At 40.8% G+C, this 23,159-nt stretch overlaps 1 protein-coding gene across 1 annotated transcript in view; it reads left to right on the forward strand.

Annotated features, from left to right (window-relative positions):
• The window catches only part of rpgra (retinitis pigmentosa GTPase regulator a), a 97,924-nt gene that overhangs the window by 50,911 nt on the left and 23,854 nt on the right, over positions 1-23,159 (forward strand). The window contains exons 4-10 of the mRNA XM_072513887.1: positions 4,666-4,728; positions 8,939-9,097; positions 12,442-12,591; positions 15,335-15,493; positions 16,183-16,338; positions 18,958-19,082; positions 22,745-22,936. Coding sequence (XP_072369988.1) covers positions 4,666-4,728; positions 8,939-9,097; positions 12,442-12,591; positions 15,335-15,493; positions 16,183-16,338; positions 18,958-19,082; positions 22,745-22,936 — 1,004 coding nt within the window. The remainder of the gene's footprint in view (positions 1-4,665; positions 4,729-8,938; positions 9,098-12,441; positions 12,592-15,334; positions 15,494-16,182; positions 16,339-18,957; positions 19,083-22,744; positions 22,937-23,159) is intronic.

Genomic DNA, 23,159 nt, shown 5'->3' on the forward strand with positions numbered 1-23,159 from the left:
ATGTCGAGGCCATGCCAGAGGATAAGGAAGATTCAATATGTCAACCAACATCTGAGTAAAGAAAAGTTGTAGTGTCATTCGGTGCTTCCACATGAGGGTGCAAGAGAGTAGGCAATGGACTCATGAAAGAGAAAACTTATTAGTAGTAGTGGAATTGGAGGAGAATCTATGGAATGAGGACAGTGGAGACCATAGCATATCTTGTAGAGACAAATATGAAGTTGTAGCCAACAAGTAAACATTAAAATAATTAAATAAAAGCAAAATATTGTGGATGTTGGAAATCTGAAATAAAAAATCTGCTGGATAACCTCAGCAGGTCTGGCAGCATCTGTGAAGAGGGAAACAGAATTCCATATGACTGGGCGGCATGGTGGTGCAGTGGTTAGCACTGCTGCCTAATGGTGCCAAGGACCCAGGTTCGATCTCTGCCCTGCTTCACTGTCCGTGTGGAGTTTGCACATTCTCCCCGTGTCTGCGTGGCTCTCACCCCTACAATCCAAAGATGTGCAGGATTGGCCTCTTGATAAAAAAATTAAATTGGATGTTCAGCGTCAGCATTTGCATAGTGCATTCACGCTGTGCTAAGTTGGATAGATTTCAAACACATGTAGCAACTCAGAACTGGGTATCCATGGATTTCTGTGGGCCATCAGCAACAGAATTTTATGCAACCAGCCATGGATTGGCATATCCCCAACTTTATCATTACCGTCGAACCTGAGCATCAACCCTGCTTCAATGAAGAGTGCAGGGGGACAAGCCAGGAGCAACACCAGGCACACCTAAAACTGAGGTGTGAACATGATGAAGCCACAACACAGGACTACTCGTGTGCCAAATAGCAAAAACAACATTTGATAGACTTAGCTAAGTGATTCCGCAACCAACAGATCAGATCTATGTTATGCAGTCTTGGCAAATCCAGTCATGAATGGCGGTGGACAATTAAACAATTCGTTGGAGGAGGAGGCTCCACTAATATCCCCATCCTCCATGATGGGGGAAGGCCAACACATTCGTGCAAAAGTCAAGGCTGAAGTATTTGCAACAATCTTCATCCAGAAGTGCTGCGTCGACAATCTAGCTCAACCTCCTCCTGATGTCCCCTGCATCAGAGATGCCCGTCTCCAGCCAATTCAATTCACAGCATGATGGCACAGTGGTTAGCACTGCAGCTTCACAGCATCAGGGACTCTGGTTTGATTCTGGCCTTGAGTTTGCACTTTCTCCCCGTGTCTGCGTGGGTTTCCACCAGGTTCTCCGGTTTCCTCCCACAGTCGAAAGGGTGGATTGGTCATGCTAAATTATCCCTTAGTGTTGAAAGATTTGGTGGGGTCATGGGGATAGGGCAGAGGAGTGGGACTAAGTCGGGTCCTCTTTTGGAGGGTTGGTGCAGACTCGATGGGCCGATTGGCCTCATTCTGCACTGTGGGGATTCTATGGATTTTTGGAATATTCCATGTGTTCTGAAGAACAGCTGAAGGCACCAGATACAGTGAAGACGATGGACCCTGACAACATTCCAGTAATAGTACTGAATACTTGTGCTCAGAACTAGCTGCGCCCTCAGCTAAGCTGTTCTAGTACAGCCATACCAATGGCATCTACCCGGCAATGTTGTGAACTGCCCAGCCTTTCCTGTTTAAAAAGCAGGACAAATCCATCCCGGTCAATTACCATCCCATCTGTCTACTCTCGATCATCAGCATAGTGATGAAAAGGGTCATTGACAGTGCTAACGAGCTGCACCTTCTCGGCAATAACCTCAGCTCACTGATGCTCAGTTTGGGTTCCATCTGGGCCACTTCTCTCCTGAGGTGAGAGTAATTCTCCTTGACATCATTGGCAACATTTTACTGTTTGGGACCAAGGAACCATATCAAAACTGGAGACAATGGGAATCATGGGGTAAACTCTCAGCTGGTTGGTGTCATACCTAGCACAAAAGAAGATGGTAGTGGTTGTTGGAGGTCGATCATCTCGGTCCTGGGGCATCACTGCAGCACTTCCTCAGGCACAGTGAGCTAGGCACAACCATCTTCAGCTGCATCATCGTGGGCAGCACGGCAGCACAGTGGTTAGCACAGTTGCTTCACAGCTCCAGGGTCCCAGGTTTGATTCCTGGCTTGGGTCACTGTCTGTGCAGAGTTTGCATGCTCTCCCCGTGTCTGCTTGGGTTCCTCCACTGCTCCGGTTTCCTCCCACAGTCCAAAGATGTGCAGGTTAGGTGGATTGGCCATGCTAAATTGCCCTTCGTGTCCAAAAAGATGGGGTGGGGTTACTGGGTTACGGGGTAGGGTGGAGGTGTGGGCTTAGGTAGGATACTCTTGCCAAGGGTCAGTGCAGACTCATTGGGCCGAATGGCTTCTTTCTGCATTGTAGATTCTATGATTCTATGGTCTTTCTTATCATAAGGTAATATTTTCACAGTAACTTCATTGCAGTGTTAATGTAAGCCTAGTTGTGACACAAATAAAGATTATTATTATTTGGTATGTCCGCAGATGATTGTACAATGTTCGTCAGTATTCACAACTCCTCTGATACTGAAGCGGTTTGTTTGTATGAAGCAAGACCTGGACAACAATCAGACTTGGCCTAATAAGTTACAAGTAACATTTGTGCCCTACAAGTGGTTGGTAATAACCAACTCCAACAAGAGAGAATTTAACCATATCACCTTGGCATGCAATGGCATTAACGTCACTGAATTTCCCATTATCAACATCCTAAGGATTACTACTGACCAGAAACTGAATAGACCAGCCATATAGAGTCATAGATGTTTATAGCATGGAAACAGGCCCTTCGGCCCAGCTTGTCCATGCTGCCCAGTTTCTATCACTAGGCTAGTCCCACTTGCCTGCATTTGGCCCATATCCCTCTATACCCACCCTGCCCATGTAACTGTCTAACTGCTTTTTAAAGGAAAAAATTGTACCTGCCTCCACCATTGCCTCTGGCAGCCCGTCCAGATGCTCACCACCCTCTGTGTGAAAACATTTCCCCTCTGGTCTCTTTTAACCTATGCCCTCTAGTTCTAGACTCTTCCACCTTTGGGAAAAGATGTTGACTATCTACCTTATCTATGCTCCTCATTATTTTATAGACCTTTATAAGATTACCCCCTAAGCCTCCTACGCTCCAGGGAAAAAAAGTCCCAGCCCACCCAGCCTCTCCTTATAACTCAGACCATCAAGTCGTGGTAGCATCTTTGTAAATTTCTCCTGCACTCTTTCTAGTTTAACAATATCCTTCCTATAATAGGGTGACCAGAACGGAACACAGTACTCCATGAGTGGTCTTACCAATTTCTTGTACTACTTCAACAAGATGTCTCAACTCCTGTATTTAATACTCTGGCCAATAAAACCTAGCATGCTGAATGCCTTCTTCACCACCCTGTCTACCTGCGACTCTACCTTCAAGGAGCTATGAACCAGTACCCCTGGATTTCTTTGTTCTGTAACTCTCCCCAACTCCCTACCATTAACTGAGTAGGTCCTGCCATGATTTGATCTTGCAAAATGCATCATGTCACATTTATCCTAATTGAACTTCATCTGCCATTTTTCAGCCCACTGCCCAATTTGTCAAGATCCTGTTGCAATCTTTCATAACCTTCCTCACTATCCACTATGCCACCAATCTTGGTGTCATCTGCAAACTTACTAACTTATGCCTCCTACATGCTCATCCAATTCATTAATATATATAACAAATAACAGTGGACCCAGCACCAATCCCTGAGGCACACCGCTGGTCACTACAAGTACAGGTCAAAGGCTCAAAATTCTGCAACGAGTAACTCACCTCCTGACTCTGCAATGCCTGTCCACCATCTACGAGGCACGAGTCAGGAGTGTGATAGAATACTCTCCACTTGCCTGGTGACAAGAACACTTGAGAAGCTTGACACCATCCAGGACAAATAAACTTTGATTGACACCCCAACCACCACTTTCAAAATCCAACATCCACTCCCTCCACTGCTGATGCACAGTGTCAGCAGTGTGTACCATCTATAAGAGGCACTGCAGCAACTCGCCAAGGCTCCTTTGGCAGCACCTTCCAAATCTCTGACCTCTACCACCTAGAAGGATGAGAGCAGCAGATGCTTGAGAACACCACCACCTGTAAGTTCCCCCTCTAACCTATACAGCATCCCAATTTAGAATTATATTGTCATACCTTCATTGTTGCTGGATCAAAATCCTACAATTCCTTCTCTAACAGCACTGTAGGTGTACTTACATGGACTGCAGCGCTTCAAAAAGGCAGCTCACCACCGTCTTGTCAAAGGCAATTTGGGATGGAGAATCAAAATGCTGGCCTAGGCTATGACACCCACATCCTGTGAAATAAGTTTTAAAAATTGATTTACTGGGATGCTATTTTTCATTGTAAATAATGCCATGAATCTCTTGAATCATGCCTATATGAGAAGTATGATATTAACACTATTAACCTGTTAGAAACGGAGCAATAATAGTTTGAGTGCGATTCATTTCTCATTTGCAAAATTGTAATGTGTTTGTGTCAAAGCTTAGCGCAAAGAAAATAAACTGCCCCGTTGGAGCAAAATTATTTATTTTTGAACAATATAGATTGCAGTTTGAAGATGAGAACAGGATTTTGTATTAAATATGTGTTCTGTTTCAGCGCTGAAATCAGAGAAAGTGAAACTCGTTGCCTGTGGGAGAAATCACACATTAGTTTGCACAGGTATGATGGGCCAGGTGATGCTGGCTTTTCAAATATATTATTATGAGTATAGATGTTTCAAATTGTAATCAGATTTGGTTTAGATTACAAACCGAGGAAATATATTATTAATTCAATAATATTTACTTCCTGCCTACTTTATTGATAATTCTTTCACTTATAAATTCAGATGGACATTTACAATAGAAACTAGGGCTGTCACCTGAAGAATTGGTGAGGAACCTAGGAATGCATCCTTGGTGATCACAGCAACCCCACAGCCATTTAGCATTGTGAGGAGCCTTAATTGACTGGAGATGGAACATCCACCCCTCATGCGAGCAGAAATTCCATCTCAGAACTGCCAAACAATCTGATTGATTTTAGCAGTGGTAGCAGTAGCCAGTCCCCAGATTCTAAGTTTAGGTAAATACGGGGGTGTCATGTGGCAGGGAGAGAGGGAATGGGGAGAATGAGTGAGTTCTTGATGAAAAGACCAAGGGTGAAAGGAACAGTCTTGGTGTTTGGGATAAGGGGGGAGGGGGCTTGGACCTGGATCTGTGGAAGAGGACACCCGATGTAGAAAGGAAGCCCTTGAGTGAGACAACCCTTTTCCAGCCCAAGGCCCAATCAGGCTGATCTGTTAGGCTTCCCCTGAATTACTCCTACCAGTTTCAAAATTGAGGCTGTGCAAGAAACAGTTCTACGCAAGAGCCTTAACTGGGCAAAGGTGGCTCTAGGTTTTGCCCACTGCATGTAAAATTGCAGAAAGATTGCATGTGGGCACGAGGGTGGCGGGAAGGTCACCAATCTCCTCCCCACTCCTCCACCTGCAAGCATGCTGGCGGAGGACTGTAATTCTCTGCTCTTGGAGACTTTAAGGTCTAACTTTTTTCATTTAAATTGTTTACTTTTACAAGTAATTATCATAGATCATCATTATTATAGATCCCTGCAGTGCAGAAGTAGGCCATGTGGCCTATTTGACCCTCAGTACCAACGATATAGGTAAAAAAGGGAATGAAGTCCTGTCAGCAGGATATAGGGAATTGGGATGTAAATAAAAAGTAGGACCATAAAAGTAATCTCAGGATTGCTACTAGTGCCACGTGCTAGTGAGAGTAAACAGAACCAAGGTATACCAGATAAATACATGGCTAGCGAAATGGTGTAGGAGGGAAGGATTCAGATTCCTGGGACATTGGGACCGGTTCCGGAGAAGGTGAAACTGATACAGGCAGGACCAGGACCAATGTCCTCAGGGGTTTGCTAGTGCTGTCGGGGAGGGTATAAACTAGAATGGCAGGAGGATGGGAACCTGAGCAGGGAGACTGAGGAGGGAGAAACAAGGATAGAAACAAAAGACAGAAATGTAAGAAGCAAAAATGGAAGGCAGAAAAAACGAGGGCAGAAAACAAATGGGACCAGAATGCAAAACAAAGCTAATATGACTGGCGTGGTTAAAAAGACACCTAAATACTTTATGTCTTGGTGCATGGAGCATTCGCAATAAGGAAGATAAATTAACAATGCAAGTAGATATAAACAGTTATGATATAGTTGAAATTAGAGACATGACTCCAGGCATACCAAGAATGAGTACTGAAAATCCAGGGATATTCATTATTGAGGAAGGACAGACAAAAAGGGAAAGAAGATGGGGTAGCATTATTAGTAAAGGAGGAAATCAATGCAATAGTAAGGAAGGATATTGGCTCGGAAAATCATGATGTAGAATCTGTATGCATGGAGATAAGAAACACCATGGGTATGAGACACTCGCATGGCAAGGATAGATTGGGGAACCTTCCTAAAGCTGTTGACAGTGGATAGGCACTGGTTCATATTTAAAGAACGTGTGCATTAATTACAGCAATTATTCATTCAAAAATAAAAAAGGAAAGGTAATTCAACCATGGCTTAAAAAATAAATTAGGGAAAATATTAAACCCAAAGAGGATACATATAAAATTGTCAGAAAAAGCAGCAAATCTGAGGATTGGGAGCATTTTCGAATTCTGCAAAATTGGACAAAATATTTGATCAAGAGGGGAAAATAGAGTACGAGTATAAAATTGCTGGGAACATAGAAACTGACCATAAAAGCTTCTGTAAACACGTGAAGAGAAAATAAATTAGGAATGTCAAATCTTGGGTCCCTTACAGGCAGAAGCTGGGGAAATTGTAATGAGGAACAAAGAAATGGCAAAAGAGTTGAACACATACGTTGTTTTTTTCTTCGCAAAAGAGGGCACAAATAATCTCCCAGAAATATTAGGGAAGCAAGGGTCTAGTGAGAGAGTGGAAATGTAGGAAAACAGTATTAGTAAGAAAATGGTGCTGGGGAAATTAAATCACCAGGGACTGATAATCTACATCCAGAGTATTAAACAAAAACACGGCAGATGCAGTACAACTTGACAAAATGCGACGTTATGTACTTTGGTATGAAAAACAGAAAGGAAGAGTATTATTTAAATGCTGATATTTTGGGAAGTGCGGATTTACAAAGGGATCTGGATGTTTTTATACACTAGTAAATGAAGGTGGAGAGGCAGGTGCAATGAGCAGTCAGATGCAGCGAGCAATTAAGAAGGCAAATTGTATGTTGGCCTTCATTGCAAGAGGAATTGAGTTTAGAAGTAGAGGTGTCTTACTGCAGTTATACAGGTCCTTGATGAGACCACACCTGGAGTATGGCATGCCGTTTTGGTCTCCCTACCCAAGAAAGTATATACTTGCCATAGTGGGAGTGCAGTGGAGATTCACTAGACTAACACTGCGGTTGGCGGGACTGTTTTCCAAGGAGAGATTGGTTCGACTGGGCTTGTATTCACTAGAGTTTAGAAGGATGAGAGGAGGTCTGATTGAAACATAGACAATTCCAACAGAGATGGAAAGACTTGATGCAGGGAGGATGTTTTCCCTGGCTGGAAAATCTAGAACCAGGGGACAGTCTCAGGATGCGGATGAGACTATGGTCATCTGGGACTATGGCGACTTTACCATCATACCACCGTGGCAGATTTTTCTATGTTAACGGTGCTATTTAATTTGAGTTATGGTTTGTTTCCCTTTGAAGCATATACGTATGACTTTGCCAACTGTTGGCTGCCTAGCTGCACCCTGTTTAAACAGTATTCTCACTTTAAAAGTGTTTTTCTTGGGCGTTTCTTCAGTTCCTCAAAATACCACCAAGGCTGCCTTTTACTAATGCTGACATCTCTTTCAATTAATTTTTTCACCCCAAACTTCCATGTCAATATTTTTCTGTCATTTTGACTTGAATAATCCTGTTTTTGGTGCTATGGGAGATCACTTAATGCATTATTAAAATCTCTCTGCTCATACTTTCTGTCTACATTACTTGACCTTGTCTTATCATGTTATTATTTCAGTGTTTTTCTTTTTCCTTTCCTGTGCCCAAATTTCTAATATGTTTTGCCTATTCTAATATGTTTTGCCTGTGCAATGTATTAAAATCCTGTGTCTACATGCATTTACTGTCAATATTATTCTGTTTAAATTCCTGTGTCCTCGTTTATAATAGAACTGCCTGTATAAACATGTCATCCTGTTATTGCACCCAGCTGCTTTTAAAATGGACACTGAATTACATCTGTCCACCCTAGTTCGCTGACGGCTCTTGAGCTTAACTCTTTTGTACTGCAGAATAGTCATGGCCTTGATTTACAATGCTATGGGAGATTGACCAGCATGAAAACTAATTCTTAGTGCTTAAGTTTGCCTTATTATTTTTAAAAATCAGGAACATGCGTGGCTTTCTGGTATGGCATCAGCCTGTCTGTTTAAGATTAAAGTATCTCTCCCAATTTGTTTTACTATATGTGTTTCATTCTGCATAGCTCATGAAGCTTAACTTTGAGTTGGTGGGCTTGTCTGGGCCTGGCTGAAATATTAACTTTGTGTTGTGCATTTCAATTTAACAAAAGGATTGGCTGTAATTGGTGGAACAACTATTTGCCTTTTAAAGATGGCTTTCCAATATTTGGATAAGTGAATAGAAATTCAGTTGTGTTTTTTTTTTTTAAAACTTGTTTTTTTTGCTTTCCCAATTCCATTCTTTTGTGAGTTGAATCTTTCTTCCCATGTTTTCAGCCACTACTAACCATGGTTTATCTTAAAGACCGTAAAAAAAGGTCATAAGTAGAGATGAAATTAAAAGGATCATGCATATGGTTAAGAAATGACCAGTCTATCTGTTATACAGAACAAGGAACCGTTTATGCTACTGGTGACAACAGTGAAGGGCAGTTGGGCCTGGGAGATACCGAAGAAAGAACAACATTTCAACGTGTAGAGTTCTTCACAAATAAACAAAAAATCAAACGTCTAGCAGCTGGATCAAACATTTCAGCAGCTCTAACTGGTGAGGGATTTTGAAACGGTATTGAGGCTCATTGTGAATTACTAACTATTTGAATTCTGGACAGTACAACTTCATGGTTGTGGTGTTTACCTGTGTGTCTTCAGAACATTTCCTTTCATGACACCTTTTACTTTTTGATCCTTATCATGTCTGAAAAGGTCCTCCTGCATTCAGTACCATATTTACAAATCTGAAATGAATCTCAATAAAATGTGCATCTTTTTCCTTGCGCTCTAAGAAAGAATACTGTGCTATTATAAGACAATTCACAGAATCAGGTGACTCAGTACACAAGTATGTAAATTGACCCATCATGTCTTTGCTGGCTTTTTGCTAGAGCTAGACAAAATTAAGGTACTGATCAAATTGATGTGAAACTGACTGTCCCTCTCCACAGATGCTACCAGACCTGGCTGAAGCTTTTTCCAGTATATTCTGTTTCGATTTCCAGAACTACAGCCAGTGTCTTGCTTTGTCTCACAGCCCCCATGTCTTTCTCTCCTTAACATATGTAATCTGTCTCTAACCACTCCTTGTGGCAATGTAGTTCATGCTCTGACAATGTTTATGCAAACCTCTTTCCTCAATCTCCTTGTGACTATTTTAAATTGATGGTTACTTGTCACTAAGGAATGAACTAGGTGGACAATATTTACTTATTCACCCTATCAAAAACCTACATGATTGAAACAAAAAAGCTTTAGCAAATCCCATGACTTCTCTGCTGGTCCCATTTCCACAGGTTTCTCCTATTGTAACTGTAATTCCTTGTCCGTGGCATCACCTTTGTGATATGTTGTGTGTGCTCTATCATTTTAATTCCCTTTTTATAATGGGGTGGGGGAAGAGGCAGAATTGCACACTGTACTCTAATGGTCTAACCCATAGCATGTACAATGTAGGCACAATTGCTTTACTCTGTGTGCTGTTTCTTAATTTAAAAAAATACAATTGGTCATGTTTTGAAGGACATGAAATGAAAATGAAATGAAAATCGCTTATTGTCACGAGTAGGCTTCAATGAAGTTACTGTGAAAAGCCCCTAGTCGCCATATTCCGGCGCCTGTTCGGGGAGGCTGGTACAGGAATTGAACCACGCTGCTGGCCTGCCTTGGTCTGCTTTAAAAGCCAGCGATTTAGCCCAGTGAGCTAAACCAGCCCCTGAAGATAAATATGTATCTTCACCCATAAATCTCATTGCTCCATCAGCTGTTTCAGCATCTTTCCACTGAACCTTTACTCCCATTCATCAATTCTCTTTTTAAAATGCATTAGTTCACACTTCCTATTTCAGTGATACCAACAAATTTCAGTGTTGTGCTCCATATGTCCAAGTTCAAATATTCTATGTGGACACAGCACTAATGCCCAGGGTACACTGCTTACAACTCTTCTCCAACCAAACAAAACAAATTAGTCATAACCGTTTATTTCCTGTCTTGTCACCAATGGATGCGTTCATACTGCTATATTTTTGTTATTTAGTTATTACTATTTTAATGATAGGATACAGTTTTCCCAGTTTCAGCATTATTTGAAAACTGTGAAATTGAGCTTACTATTTTCTCGCTGAAGGCTCATTCATTGTGAAACCCTCCGAAGAGGACATTTGGTGAGATTAATCACTGCAGTCGTTTCACCTTGGAAACCTGGGTCTCAATTAATTTGAGACTGAGGAGACAAAAGTGTCCTCTTTCAGTGAATACTGAAAGATCTTTATTGAACTAAACTTGCCAGTTTTAAATCAATGTTTACTTTAGGGTTAGGTTCCAAGCAATAATCTGATATTTTCATTCAGATGGGCCATAATAATGCGCAATGAAGAGTGCAATCACAGTTCAATTATAGCATTGATGTGAAGTACTTATGTCCTCGGTTCAAGATACCAGAATTAAGTTGATTGACATTCTGTGGAGGCGGTGCTCTCATTCGTCTTCTCTTCAAAGTCAGTTTGGACCTTGTTGCCTGGATTACAAGTCAACATTATTGTCAAAGTGATTTTGGTGTTGCAACACACTAAACTTGTTAGGTGTGAACACAGTGTTAAACAATCTGTGAAAAGAGACCGTCTGTCTTTTGAAACAATCAAACATTCTTCACAGCTGTAACTAGAGGATTTTGACATTACAGATAATGGTTATTGAGACCACATTATGTCAAACCCACGACCAGTTCTCAGAGACAGGTTTCCAGTACATTGGTTCAGAGATGTTTTTACAGTTATAGCTCTGTAGAGTATTTTTAGTGCTATTCACTTTAGAAGATTTTAATTGCTATTGAATATGATTTTGATCAACAGTAATGTTTGAAAAGTTGTGTTACCTTTTTAAATCCAGTTTGCTGTCACTCTTGTGGTATTGATTCGAGTTGAATTTATGGAAATACTTTATATTAAAAAAAAAGTTCCACGATGTTGTGAAAGAATAGAACACACGTGAATTTCATGTTTAAAATTAGGTTCATGAAATAAAATAGTCTTGGTTAGCACTACACGTCCCATATAATTTGGAGATTTAGATCTGTACCATAGGAATGAGACCAGAGCATTTGGCATTCGTGGCCTTCTGAGTCATGCTGTTAGGAAATCTGCTGGCCTTTCTCTGCATCCGTTAATATCCTTAGATACCCAAGTAATTAATACCTTTTCAAATGTTTCAATTGATTTTGGATCTATGGCCTTTTTGGAATCATCCATTTCAAATTCTCAAGATTTGCTTTTCACAAGTTTAATTCAAATTTTAACATGTTGTCTTGTTCTGGATCCCCTTTCAAGTTTCATGAGATGTTTCTAATCTGGTCAATTTACTTCAATATTTTAAACACCTGAGGTCAACTTCCTCTATCCGAGGATAAAACTCGAGTTTATCTAGTTTCATAGCTTCAGCCCTTCACCTAGGTACCACCCGTGATGTATTATTGCTCGACTTTCTTCAAAGCCCAATGTATCCTTCCTTAGTGAGATGCTGAACGCAATACCACAATCGGCTCAGCCTTTTAGTTGCTTTTTGCATTTTAAATCTAGGTAACCTTTGTCACAATCCAAACAAGTGATCAATACAATAAGCTGTCTGCTTATGCTTAAACATTTGGCTGGAAAATTCCAGTTCCTGAGAAGCCTAAATGATCTAATCTTCACTGTAAAGTAATTTGTTTACTGCAATAATTGTTTCCTTACTTAATGTTGTTCATTCCTGAATATAGATCAAGTGTGGAATTATATTTAATGTGTTACTATAAAAAGTATGTATATTTTTTGTTCTGAATACTATTTTATTTAAAGTTGAGGAATAACTTCTACAAGTTTTCTCTTTATATCTAAATTGTTTTATTGAACATCTTTTTAGAGGATGGGAATCTCTTCATGTGGGGTGACAATTCTGAGGGACAAATTGGCCTTGATACCGAAAACAATGCCAATGTGCCACATCAAGTCGATGTCGGAAAACCAATCTGCTGGGTTTCCTGTGGATACTACCATTCTGCCTTTGTAACAGGTATCAATAACAGCAAATTCAGGGCTTTAAACTGATTATCCAGTTCATCTCTCCATATCCATGCAAGAACCTAGGAATAGGAGTAGGCCCCTCAAGCCTCAACCATTCAGTTAGATTATGGCTGATCTGTATCTGAACTACCTTTATCCATCTTGATTTCATTTATTACCCTTACCAAACATTTTGGAGATTTTCAATTGACCAAGCCTCAACAGCCTTTTGGAGGAGTATGTTCCGGAACCGTTTGTGTAAATAACGTCACCGCCAAACAGTTGAGCTGTAATTTAAGGTATTTAATTTAATTTTAATCAATTTAAGTTAGGCCTTGTTCTGGGCTGCCCCACCAGAGGAAGTATCTACCCTATTAAATCCTTCATTCATTAAAATGCCTCAATAACACCTCCCCTTAACCGTATATATTCCAGGGGTTACAAGTCTAAGCTATGCAATCTGCCCTCATAATTTAATTCCTTTAGCCCTGAGCAGTAAAATATAATTATTGTGGTCATTAATTTAAAGCACTGCCATTGTAAAACATTTTCATTTTCATTTCATGCAACATTGCTGTTCCTATCTACTGAATGCACGCAGTTACCTGAAAAAATGGCCAAATTTGCTGTTTGTATTTTGCTGTAAAACACAGCTTGATTTTATTATCATCTCTACAAAGTGGTTTTAGAGCAGTACAGAATGAAAACCAATTGAAAGTGCCTTTCCCTAGATAGCCTGGTGACCTTTAAGGAACGTAAAACAGGTCAGATGTGATTTTGCTGAAGTGGCAAAGCATACTGGTAATATCAGTTGGGCCAGCTATGAGTCACTGAATAGATAATCCTCCCCAGATAAAGGAATGGAAAACCACAGGTGCGGTCAGCTCCAGAATGGTGTCAACACAGATTTGAGAATAGATTCATTGCCCACTCTCTGACAGCGAAGGATGTCAGAGTAGAGTGGAGAATATATTTCAGATGGGACAATTCCTAGCTGTTGTGGGGGGGGGGGGGGGGGGGGAAATAATGTTTCAAATTTCACAAGGTTTATCATTTAAGCATCAAATCCTTTAAATACCAGTAGACTTTTGTGTTGCATTGCTTGCACGATGCCTGGCTTCTCCAGTGAATTTCCTGTCCCACTGTGACCAAAGCTTATTTCAAATCACATTAATGCAACAATTTACTGAACTAAACTATCACATCAGTGATGGGAGTCAAAAATATTAATATAGTTTACGAATACTGAAAGATGTAAGCCTCACAGTTACTTTTAATACTGTTTTGCCGTCATTTTTAAATAAACTTGTTTAAAACAGAAGCAATTTTATTCTCTCCTCCATAAATTCTCTCATTTTCAGCTATTTACAGAAAAGTACTTGCAGTGGTTGTTTAAAATACTTATTTTACTCTTCTTCCTCAAAACCCCTTACCTTGTTACTGAAATTATAAATTACATAATTTCTGCTCCTTGTGTTCTGTAGTAGATTTGTAGTCGAGTTGAAACTGTACTGCCCACAAAGGTCGAGGATCACAGTGACTACCAAAAGTGGCCATTTATCATGCCTTGGGCTTGGCTTATTGGCTTCTTTGCCGACAGTTCAAAGGCGATATCCAAATATCTCAAAACATACATCTCTGTTGGTCTTGGTATGAATAATGATCTATATTGATTTGGCCACACCAAAGAATTATCTAACCAAACAACCCACTTCAGAAATTTAATTAGCAGCTTAAACTGCTTAAAATGCTGATTTTATTTGTCTCATTTTGCACAATTGTTATCAATAACCTGTCTAGTTATCATGGTAGAGTTTGGATATTATACATCCAGGATGCACAGGATGAACAAAAAGCCCTTTAAAGTAGCTCTGTAATATGCACAAAATTTGTCTGCAACTGCTGGAAATTTCCAGTACTTCCATTCAAGTTACATTCAAGACAAAAGGTCAGGACTACGTCAAAATGTTACTGCAGTGATATTCTTAGATACCTACTTTATGTTCCATTTCCCATCATCTGCTTATATTTGGTTCTAAACAGCTTTGCGAAGTTTGAATCAGCTGCATGGTGGCACAGTGGTTAGCACTGCTGCCTCACACCACCAGGGACCCGGATTCAATTCTGGCCTTGGATGACTATGTGGAGATGGCACTTTCTCCCTGTGTCTGCGTGGGTTTCCTCCGGATGCTCCGGTTTCCTCCCACAGTCCAAAGATAATGATAATCTTTATTGTCACAAGTCGGCTTACATTAACGCTGCAATGAAGTTACTGTGAAAAGCCCCTAGTCGCCACTTTCCGGCGCCTGTTTGGGTACACGGAGGGAGAATTCAGAATGTCCAAATTACCTAACAGCACGTCTTTCGGGACTTGTGGGAGGAAGCCGGAGCAGACACGGGGAGAACGTTCAGACTCGGCACAGACAGTGACCCAAGCCGGGAATCGAACCTGGGATCCTGAAGCTGTGAAGCAGCAGTGCTACCCACAAATATGTGCAGGCTAGGTGAATTGGCCATGCTAAATTGCCCCTTAGTGTCCAAATGTTTAGCTGGGTTTATTGGGTTATGGGTGTAGGGTAAGGACATCAGTCTAGGGAGGGTACGCTTCCCAAGGGTCGGTACAGACTCAATGGGCCGAATGGCCTCCTGCACTGTAGAGGTTTGATGATTTCTATAATTGCAGTTTCACAAGTTCACATTGCAGGGACATCAATGACTGGGTTACTTCAACACAATTGATCTGATTCCCACAGATGATGGACAGCTTTATACCTTTGGAGAATCTGACCATGGAAAACTGGGACTACCACTTGATCAACCAATCAATCACCGGATCCCTCAGCCTGTTGCTGGGATTTCAGGAAATGTCACCCAAGTTTCCTGTGGGGGAGATCATACCATTGTCCTTGCAGGTACATTTGCAGTATCAATGGATTTCAAAGATTTATGTGAAAAATCACATTCAGATTTATATCAAAATGAATTACACTGATATAAAAATTGCTTCCTATATTTAAAATCAACCTGTGTAGATCTGTCTAAAAAAACTGCTATTAAAGGGGAAAAAGTAGAGCCTTTTGGAAAAACAGATATACTTTCAAATTCCCCATTCTATGTGCATTTGCTAAAGTATTGGAATTGATGAAAATTGGTTCTTCACATTGAATTTACTGGAAAAAAGTTATGAATCATTGTATTTACCATGTTTATTTCCACAGATCCAAATTTCCTCATAATAGCATGCCTTATTTTTCAATAAACTAAACATTTTGGTAAAGCACTGAATGGGTATCAGAGTTTAACAAATAACATCCAATGGAATTCTACATTTATATGACATTATTTGTAGGAGCACTTTATCTCGTTTCATGGATACAAATGTTTCAAATTTTAGCCTGTAAGATCGCAAATTCTTAGCACTATTTTAAATGTTAACGAATATTTCCATTCTCAAATCGTGTATATCGTGAGCACTTTGATTATTGACCACAAGATTTGGTTGATAATTAAGGGAAAAATTTGCAACTTTTGCATTTTGTTGGTACTTTTTGTTCTCTTGTGAGCAGTGTCACCTCATATTTTGTGTGTGGTCTGTCCACAGAGGAGGATGTGTATGCATTTGGCTACGGCCAATTTGGCCAGTTAGGACATGGCACATTCATTTTTGAATCTTCATTGCCAAAGGTGGTAGAACAGTTGAAGAAGAAGAATGTACAGTTTATTTCATGTGGAGAGAATCATACTGCTGTAGTGACAGGTACGTAATATTTTTATGTTGGCATATTTTTTTATATTGGTTTAGTTAAAAAAAATTCTTGTTTATAGATGTAATATTTAAAGTTATTATAGAGCGGCACGTGGCACAGTGGTTAGCGCTGCTGCCTACGGCGTTGAGGACCCGGGTTTGAATCCTGGCCCTGGGTCACTGTCTGTGTGGAGTTTGCACATTCTCCTCATGTCTGTGTGGGTTTCGGCCCCACAACCCATAGATGTGCATGTTAGGTCGATTGGCCATGCTAAAATTGTCCCTTAATTGGGAAAAAATTAATTGGGTACTCTAAATTTATATGGACTTGAATGTTGGCTCTGCTTTCTCTCCTTGCAGATTCTGCTGGACCTGCTGAGTTTTTACAGCAACCTCTGATCTTGTTTAAGATTTCATAATCCGCAGTATTTCGCTTATAATCGTAAAGGAAGTTCCTGTAAAAGTTGCATTTCTTGACACTGCAAGATCCTAAAATCACCCCTCGAGACATTTAGCATTCCTATTTTGCCCATACTAGTCCAACAAATAAATCACAAACATCTGCAGCTTTTGAGGCATAACTTTGGTTCATTGCACCCTCTTTCCATCTCCAAATATGACTTGGGTTCAAAAGAGTAAAAAGTAAAATTCCATGTCTTCCATTCTTCAACAATTTTAGTCACCTGTGCTTTACCATTTGTTGCAAGACAAATTTTGGGGCGAACTTCTAGATGAAGGATTTTCATTAAATTTCTAACTACTGATACTCTTTTTACAGCATCACTGCCTTTGGGGCAGTACGGTAGCACAGTGGTTAGCACTGTCGCTTCACAGCGCCAGGGTCCCAGGTTTGATTCCAGGCTTGGCTCACTGTGTGTGCGGAGTCTGTACGTTCCCCCTGTCTTTGTGGGTTTCCTCCGGGTGCTCCATTTTCCTCCCACAAGTCCCAAAAGATGTGCTGTTAGGTGAATTGGATATTCTGAATTCTCTCTCCGTGTATACGAACAGGCGCCGGAATGTGGCAACTAGGGTTTTTCACATTAACTTCATTGCAGTGTTAATGTTACATTAACACTGCAATGAAGTTAATGTGAAAAACCCTACTTGTGATAATAAAGTAATAATAATGCTCGCTGCTTTTGTTTGTTGTTCCCAGTTACGTTGGAGCTTTCCATTTTGAAAATAATTTGAGAATAACCTGTTGATATACACTTTGTAAAATATCATGGTCCAAACCTGAATTATAAATTGAATGGAAACCGGAAACTGAATAATTGAGGATTTCATTATGCCTCCTGGATATGTATGACTTTTACCTTAGTTTAAATATCAGAAAATCTTCTATGTATTTTGTCGTGACATTTCCTCACCCAGTTCTCACCTGCCATTAGCCTGAGGCATAAATCATTATGGTAACATATAATTCACCATGCGTTTAACTTTACACCAGCAATCGATTCACTGCACTCTTAACTGGTATTTTAATAAAGAGGGGCTTGGGGAAGAACTCTGGCTAGGTTGTACAGAATCCACATCTTTTTAAAAAATTTAGAATACCCAATTCTCTTTTTTCCCAATTAAGGGGCAGTTTTAGCATGGCCTGTCTACCTATTCTGCACATCTTTAAGTTGTGGAGGCGAGACCCACGCAGACATGGGGAGAATGCAAACTCCACAGGGACAGTGACTCCGGGCCGGGATCAAACCCGGGTCTTTGGCGCCGTGAGAATCCACATCTAACCATGTTTGAAATGTAGCCACAGCAACTCCTTTATGAGACGATACTTGTTACTGGAGAACCCTGTGTATACTTTGTAGAGGCAGGTTGCTTGTTTAGTGCTAAATTTAGTCATTTAGGTAAAGCTGTTTGCAATCCGGAATTAATGAATTTGTGTCTTGCATTTATTACGAGACTGTCAAACCAAAGCCAGCTGGGTACCATTACATGTTTTGACTAATGAATGACACGTCTACAAAACTTGAATTTAAGAAACTGTTTGCTACAATGGGCCTGCCCTCCTGGATATCCTATTAAGTGGATTTGAATGAGATCTTTCTCCCTCAGCGGAAAAATATGCAGCTTTATGTCAAGTTTCTTTCATACAGAATTCAAAACTTGAAGGCCCTTTTGAGGTAACTCTGTAACCTTACATGCAAGTTTTGTATTATGGACTGTAATCTAGGCCCAGCGTTATTAGGAGGTGTAGCAAAGGATCTCGTATTTAAGAGTCAAGGAACTGCAAGTTAAATGCCGTGTTAATCTTTAACAGTATATGTTTAACTTTGATAAATTCAATTTGTAAACTTAATCTGCATGGTATGATGGTCACTATTTTTTGAATGTCCAAAGACCAGGGGACGATGTAAGGAATCATATCTCTTTTGTGCCCGGTGTAATTTACATCATCCTGGCGTATTCTATATTATCAGGCTCTGTATGCGTAAGAACACAATTGGGCTTCTGGAGAGTGAGGGAAGATTTATTGAGTGGTCATCAGCACCGAGCACAAGTTAAATATCTGGCATACCTGAAAAACATAGGGTTATGTCAGCCCATACAATTTATTAAGATATAGTGCAGCAGACTTGCCCAATTGTCAATCTTTTATCATTGCTTATATCTTATTGGTAGATAATGGCCTCTTGTATACCTTCGGAGATGGACGCCATGGCAAGTTGGGACTTGGGGAAGAGAATTTTACCAATCAGTTCAAACCTACTCTTTGCTCTAGATTTTTGAAGTTAACAGTCCAATCAGTAAGTATTTAAAACAATACTGCATGCTGTCACTAGACTCAGTTAAATATAATTTTTAATGTGTAAAGTTCTATTACATGCCCACAAGAGCTGGAAGGATTTTGAACTTCCAAACTTTCACTGTATATCGGAAGAGCAATTTGACCTGTGTAACATAGGGGTGAAGTTTTGGCTACAGAGCTATTGTTAGGGTTGGGATCAATTTGAGGTGACAAAATAAGTATATTGCGGAAGAATGTAGTTTTGGTTTTCCGACAGTGTATTGTTACTAATGCAGTTAATAAAATTGTTCATGTTGTATCTTCTTTATTCGCCCTGTATGCTATACATGTGTTGCCTCCTGCAGTAATATTTTCTCCTCCTGACAGGGTGAGTAGGGTTAAGTGTAGGAGGCCAATTTAAGTTTCATTATCTCCAAAGACGGATTTTGTAGTGTGTAACAGAGCATGCCACTGGATGTAAATAAGTCCTGATTGATCTCTGCCCATATGATGCACCTGCCCATTTTTTGAAGGGGCCTGGGATATGGCAGTGGATGTTCCCATCCAAAATGGAGTTTCAAAGTATATTGAAATTAACAGGAAGTACAATCTGCTGGCTGTCGGTCCAAGTTTGTGATGTTGCTGAATGAATTAGATCAGTGTGACAACTAGAAGACTTTACGAATATTGGATTCTAAGTATTGGGCAATTTCAGAATTAAAGGCCTGGGGTTAGAGTGTGTTTGACTGCAGTGGTCATGGTTTTTTAAAAGGATTTCTGTTTTGCAGAGCCCAAGTGCTTTTTGCAGCCAGAAGGTGAAATTGACGAAGTCATGTGTTTTCAGTCTGGGCTGTGGTTTGGCTTGGGAAGTCATGGGGAGTTAATGTGCTTTGCAGCCTTTTTAAGAAGGGGTTGGGGGGTCTGAAAGGGGAGGGGGTGGAGGAAGGGTCGGGAGGGTTGAAGGGGGGGGTGGGTAGACCCTCCCGCGGCGGGTGGGGGGAGGTCTCTGGGGTGGGGGCTGTTGGCAGGTACTCACTCATGCTGCCCGGTGTAGGTTATTGATGTTCATCAGGTACTGGAGGCCAGTCCTCCTGGTCACATGCCCTGAGCTGACTGCCGCCGCCACCTCATCCCAGGTGGCACTAGCTGCCCTTTGGCTGACCCTCTGGGACCCTAGGGGGAACAGGACATCACTCCTAGCCTTCACAGCGAGTAGCAGCCTCCCAGGTATATGTTTCCGGATCTTGGGGCTGGTTTCCTTGGCGCCTTTGTTGCGAGCTGGCTGGGGTTGGCTGAGCAAGTGCAGATTAAGTGCTGGTCGAACTTGTTAGCAGGGGGCTGACGAGCGTTGTCCCGGTGAATTAGCTGGTGAGCCTTCATTTGTGGCGAGAAGCCCGTGAGGCCTCGTTAAGTGGACCAATTAACATTGAATAACATTGCCGGCCTCGCTGGGCCGAGCGCCGGGAAGCTTGCGGCAATTCCCGCTCGCCACAACACTTTGAAATCTTTCTGGAGAATCTTGCCCAATCAAATTCAATAATCCCAAGCCAAATAAGGAATTATACTTGGGAATCCCGATAAAGAACCTACAATTTTATTATGAACCCAGGCCAGACTCCAAAAGTGGCTAGAATACTGGACCAGAACCCCAATATTTTAGTTTATTTGTAGGACTGTGCGGAAAGAGTGATATTTTCCAGGAGTGATTGCATGAAGAAATAGGGCTTTGTTACTTTTAAAACAAAACTTTATTGACACTTCAATTAAGTTACTGTGAAAATCCCCTGGTTGCCACACTCCGGCACCTGTTCACGTACACAGAGGGAGAATTCACAATGTCCAATTCACCTAACCAGCGCGTCTTTTGGGATTTGTGGGAGGAAACTGGAGCACCCGGGGGAAACCCACGCAGACACGGGGAGAACGTGCAGACTCTGCACAGACAGTGACCCAAGCGGGAATCGAACCTGGGTCCCTAGCGCAGTGAAGCAACAGTGCTAACCACTGTGCTACCGTGCCGCCCTATTATGACTACAATATTGAACTGTTTAACTTCAGACCTGAAAAGAATAGGTTACAATTACACCGTAAACACGACTACTCAATTTCCCATTAACCAACAAAAAAGTAAACATGCAGCTTTCAATCTATCTTACTCTGGGAGAATTGTGGACTTAGCGTCAGGCAGATCAGAATTCATCTCCTCTCTCCAAAGCTTTCTCCAAAAACTGCCTCTCTTCGATGCTTTTCAAAATGCCTGTCTGCTTGGCTCCACCCAGCAAAGACATCACTTCCCCAATTTTAAAAACAAATTATCTCTGCAGACTGCAAAGCGCATTAACTCCCCAGGGACTTTCCAGTAAAAACCATGTCCATTAGACCCCACTGAAAAACACATTCCTTCATCAATTTCACCCTCTGGCTCCTAAAAGCATCCAGACCCTGCAAAACAGAATTCTTTAAAAAAAAAAAATGACCAGTGCAGTCAAATAAACTCTAACCCCAGATTTTTAACCCTTAAATTGTCCAATATTTAGAATCCAATATTCCTAACGATTCCAGTTGTCACATCAGTTATTAATTTGTTCAAGCTAAACTGATCAGGGCCAGCCACAGATTATTGGCCCAGATTTTGCAGTTGCAATGACAACACAACTGTCGGCGTGTGCATCAATCCTCTGTGAAACTGAGACCAACTTCTGATATTCGCATATGTGCCGTTGAATGTGGAAGTCCATATACTTACTGTCTGTGATTCCCTATTTTGCCACATGGTATTGTGGTGATGTCCTTGCAAGCAGAAATCAATTTGGATTGATGTGAACTACCTGTTTCTGCATTATTAGGTTCACTGTAAAAGCCCTTGAGAAAATAACACCGTTTTCATTGAGGTGTAACTGTGTTTTCAATGGCACAGTCCTGAAAAACTAATTGTATACTTGTGAAAAATCAAATTTCTCCATTGTGAGAAAACTCCATGAATTTTAAAATAATTTTTTGAGTTTAATATTTCAGCTTTTACCTTCATGTATATGGTCCAACCTTTATTTTGCTGTCAGTAAAATGATTAAAAGTGAATTATAGTCAGAACTTTTTGCTTCTTAATTTGTTTTATGAGAATTCTTGCTGAGCCTGCCAATGACATCACTGTTTCAGAACATCAGAGATTCCCTGCATCTGAAGTTAACATTGGGAAATGTGAATTTCCCGCCACAGAGTGCCAGATATTTGTGGACTGCTTTATTTGAGGTCAACAGCGAAATACCATCATTTCACTGCTGATTGCAAATTCAAGGCCATCGTTAAGCTTAAGCACTGTAGACCATTTAAAAACAGGGTATTTGCCATTTTGGTTTTTTGCTCTTTTGAATGCATTTCAGTCACGGGAGCTTTTTGGATGGTTCCTTTGGAACCTGTGTGCCGTCTTTATTTGGCTTGTATATTAAAGAATCAAAGGAGTCTCATAAAGTAACACCAAAGAGGAGGATTATTCCTACCTACTTATATTCTACCAATCAAGTATATTGGCCAAGGCACACTTTCCAGCAAATGCCAGAGGAGCAGTGCATGCGGAAGTTATGCTTTACCAAGGGATTGATAAACATTGTTTTTCTTGCAAGGTGATCTCCAGGGCAAGACCATGACACGTACTAGTGCTGCTTTCCTTGAAATCTTTTGTAGGTTGCCTGTGGAGGATGTCACATGCTTGTACTTGCTACACCCAGACCAAAAGATTCAGAAAATGTTGTGATTGAGGATGACGACATAAATGAGAATTATCTGACAAATAATTATTCTACGGCATTGGTCGATTCAAGTACACCCAGCACATTGCGTCGAGCATTATCGGCACGTATTAGGCGTCGAGAACGAGTATGTGCAACAGATGCATTTATTATCCTCGTATAAAAACTAGTTTTTTTTCCTGGTAATTGGGAGGCCTGGAACAAGATTTTGTTGATGCCAGGTTACATGTAAAACATTTTGACCATTTAAACAGAGATTTCTAAGGCTTGAAGGATTAGAGTTTGAGGCAGAAGCTATAGTAATATTCATGGGTAGGTGAATGAATGAAAAAGGGATGAAGCGATATAGA

Source organism: Scyliorhinus torazame, chromosome 8 (assembly GCF_047496885.1).
Source record: "Scyliorhinus torazame isolate Kashiwa2021f chromosome 8, sScyTor2.1, whole genome shotgun sequence".
Lineage (NCBI taxonomy): Eukaryota > Metazoa > Chordata > Chondrichthyes > Carcharhiniformes > Scyliorhinidae > Scyliorhinus > Scyliorhinus torazame.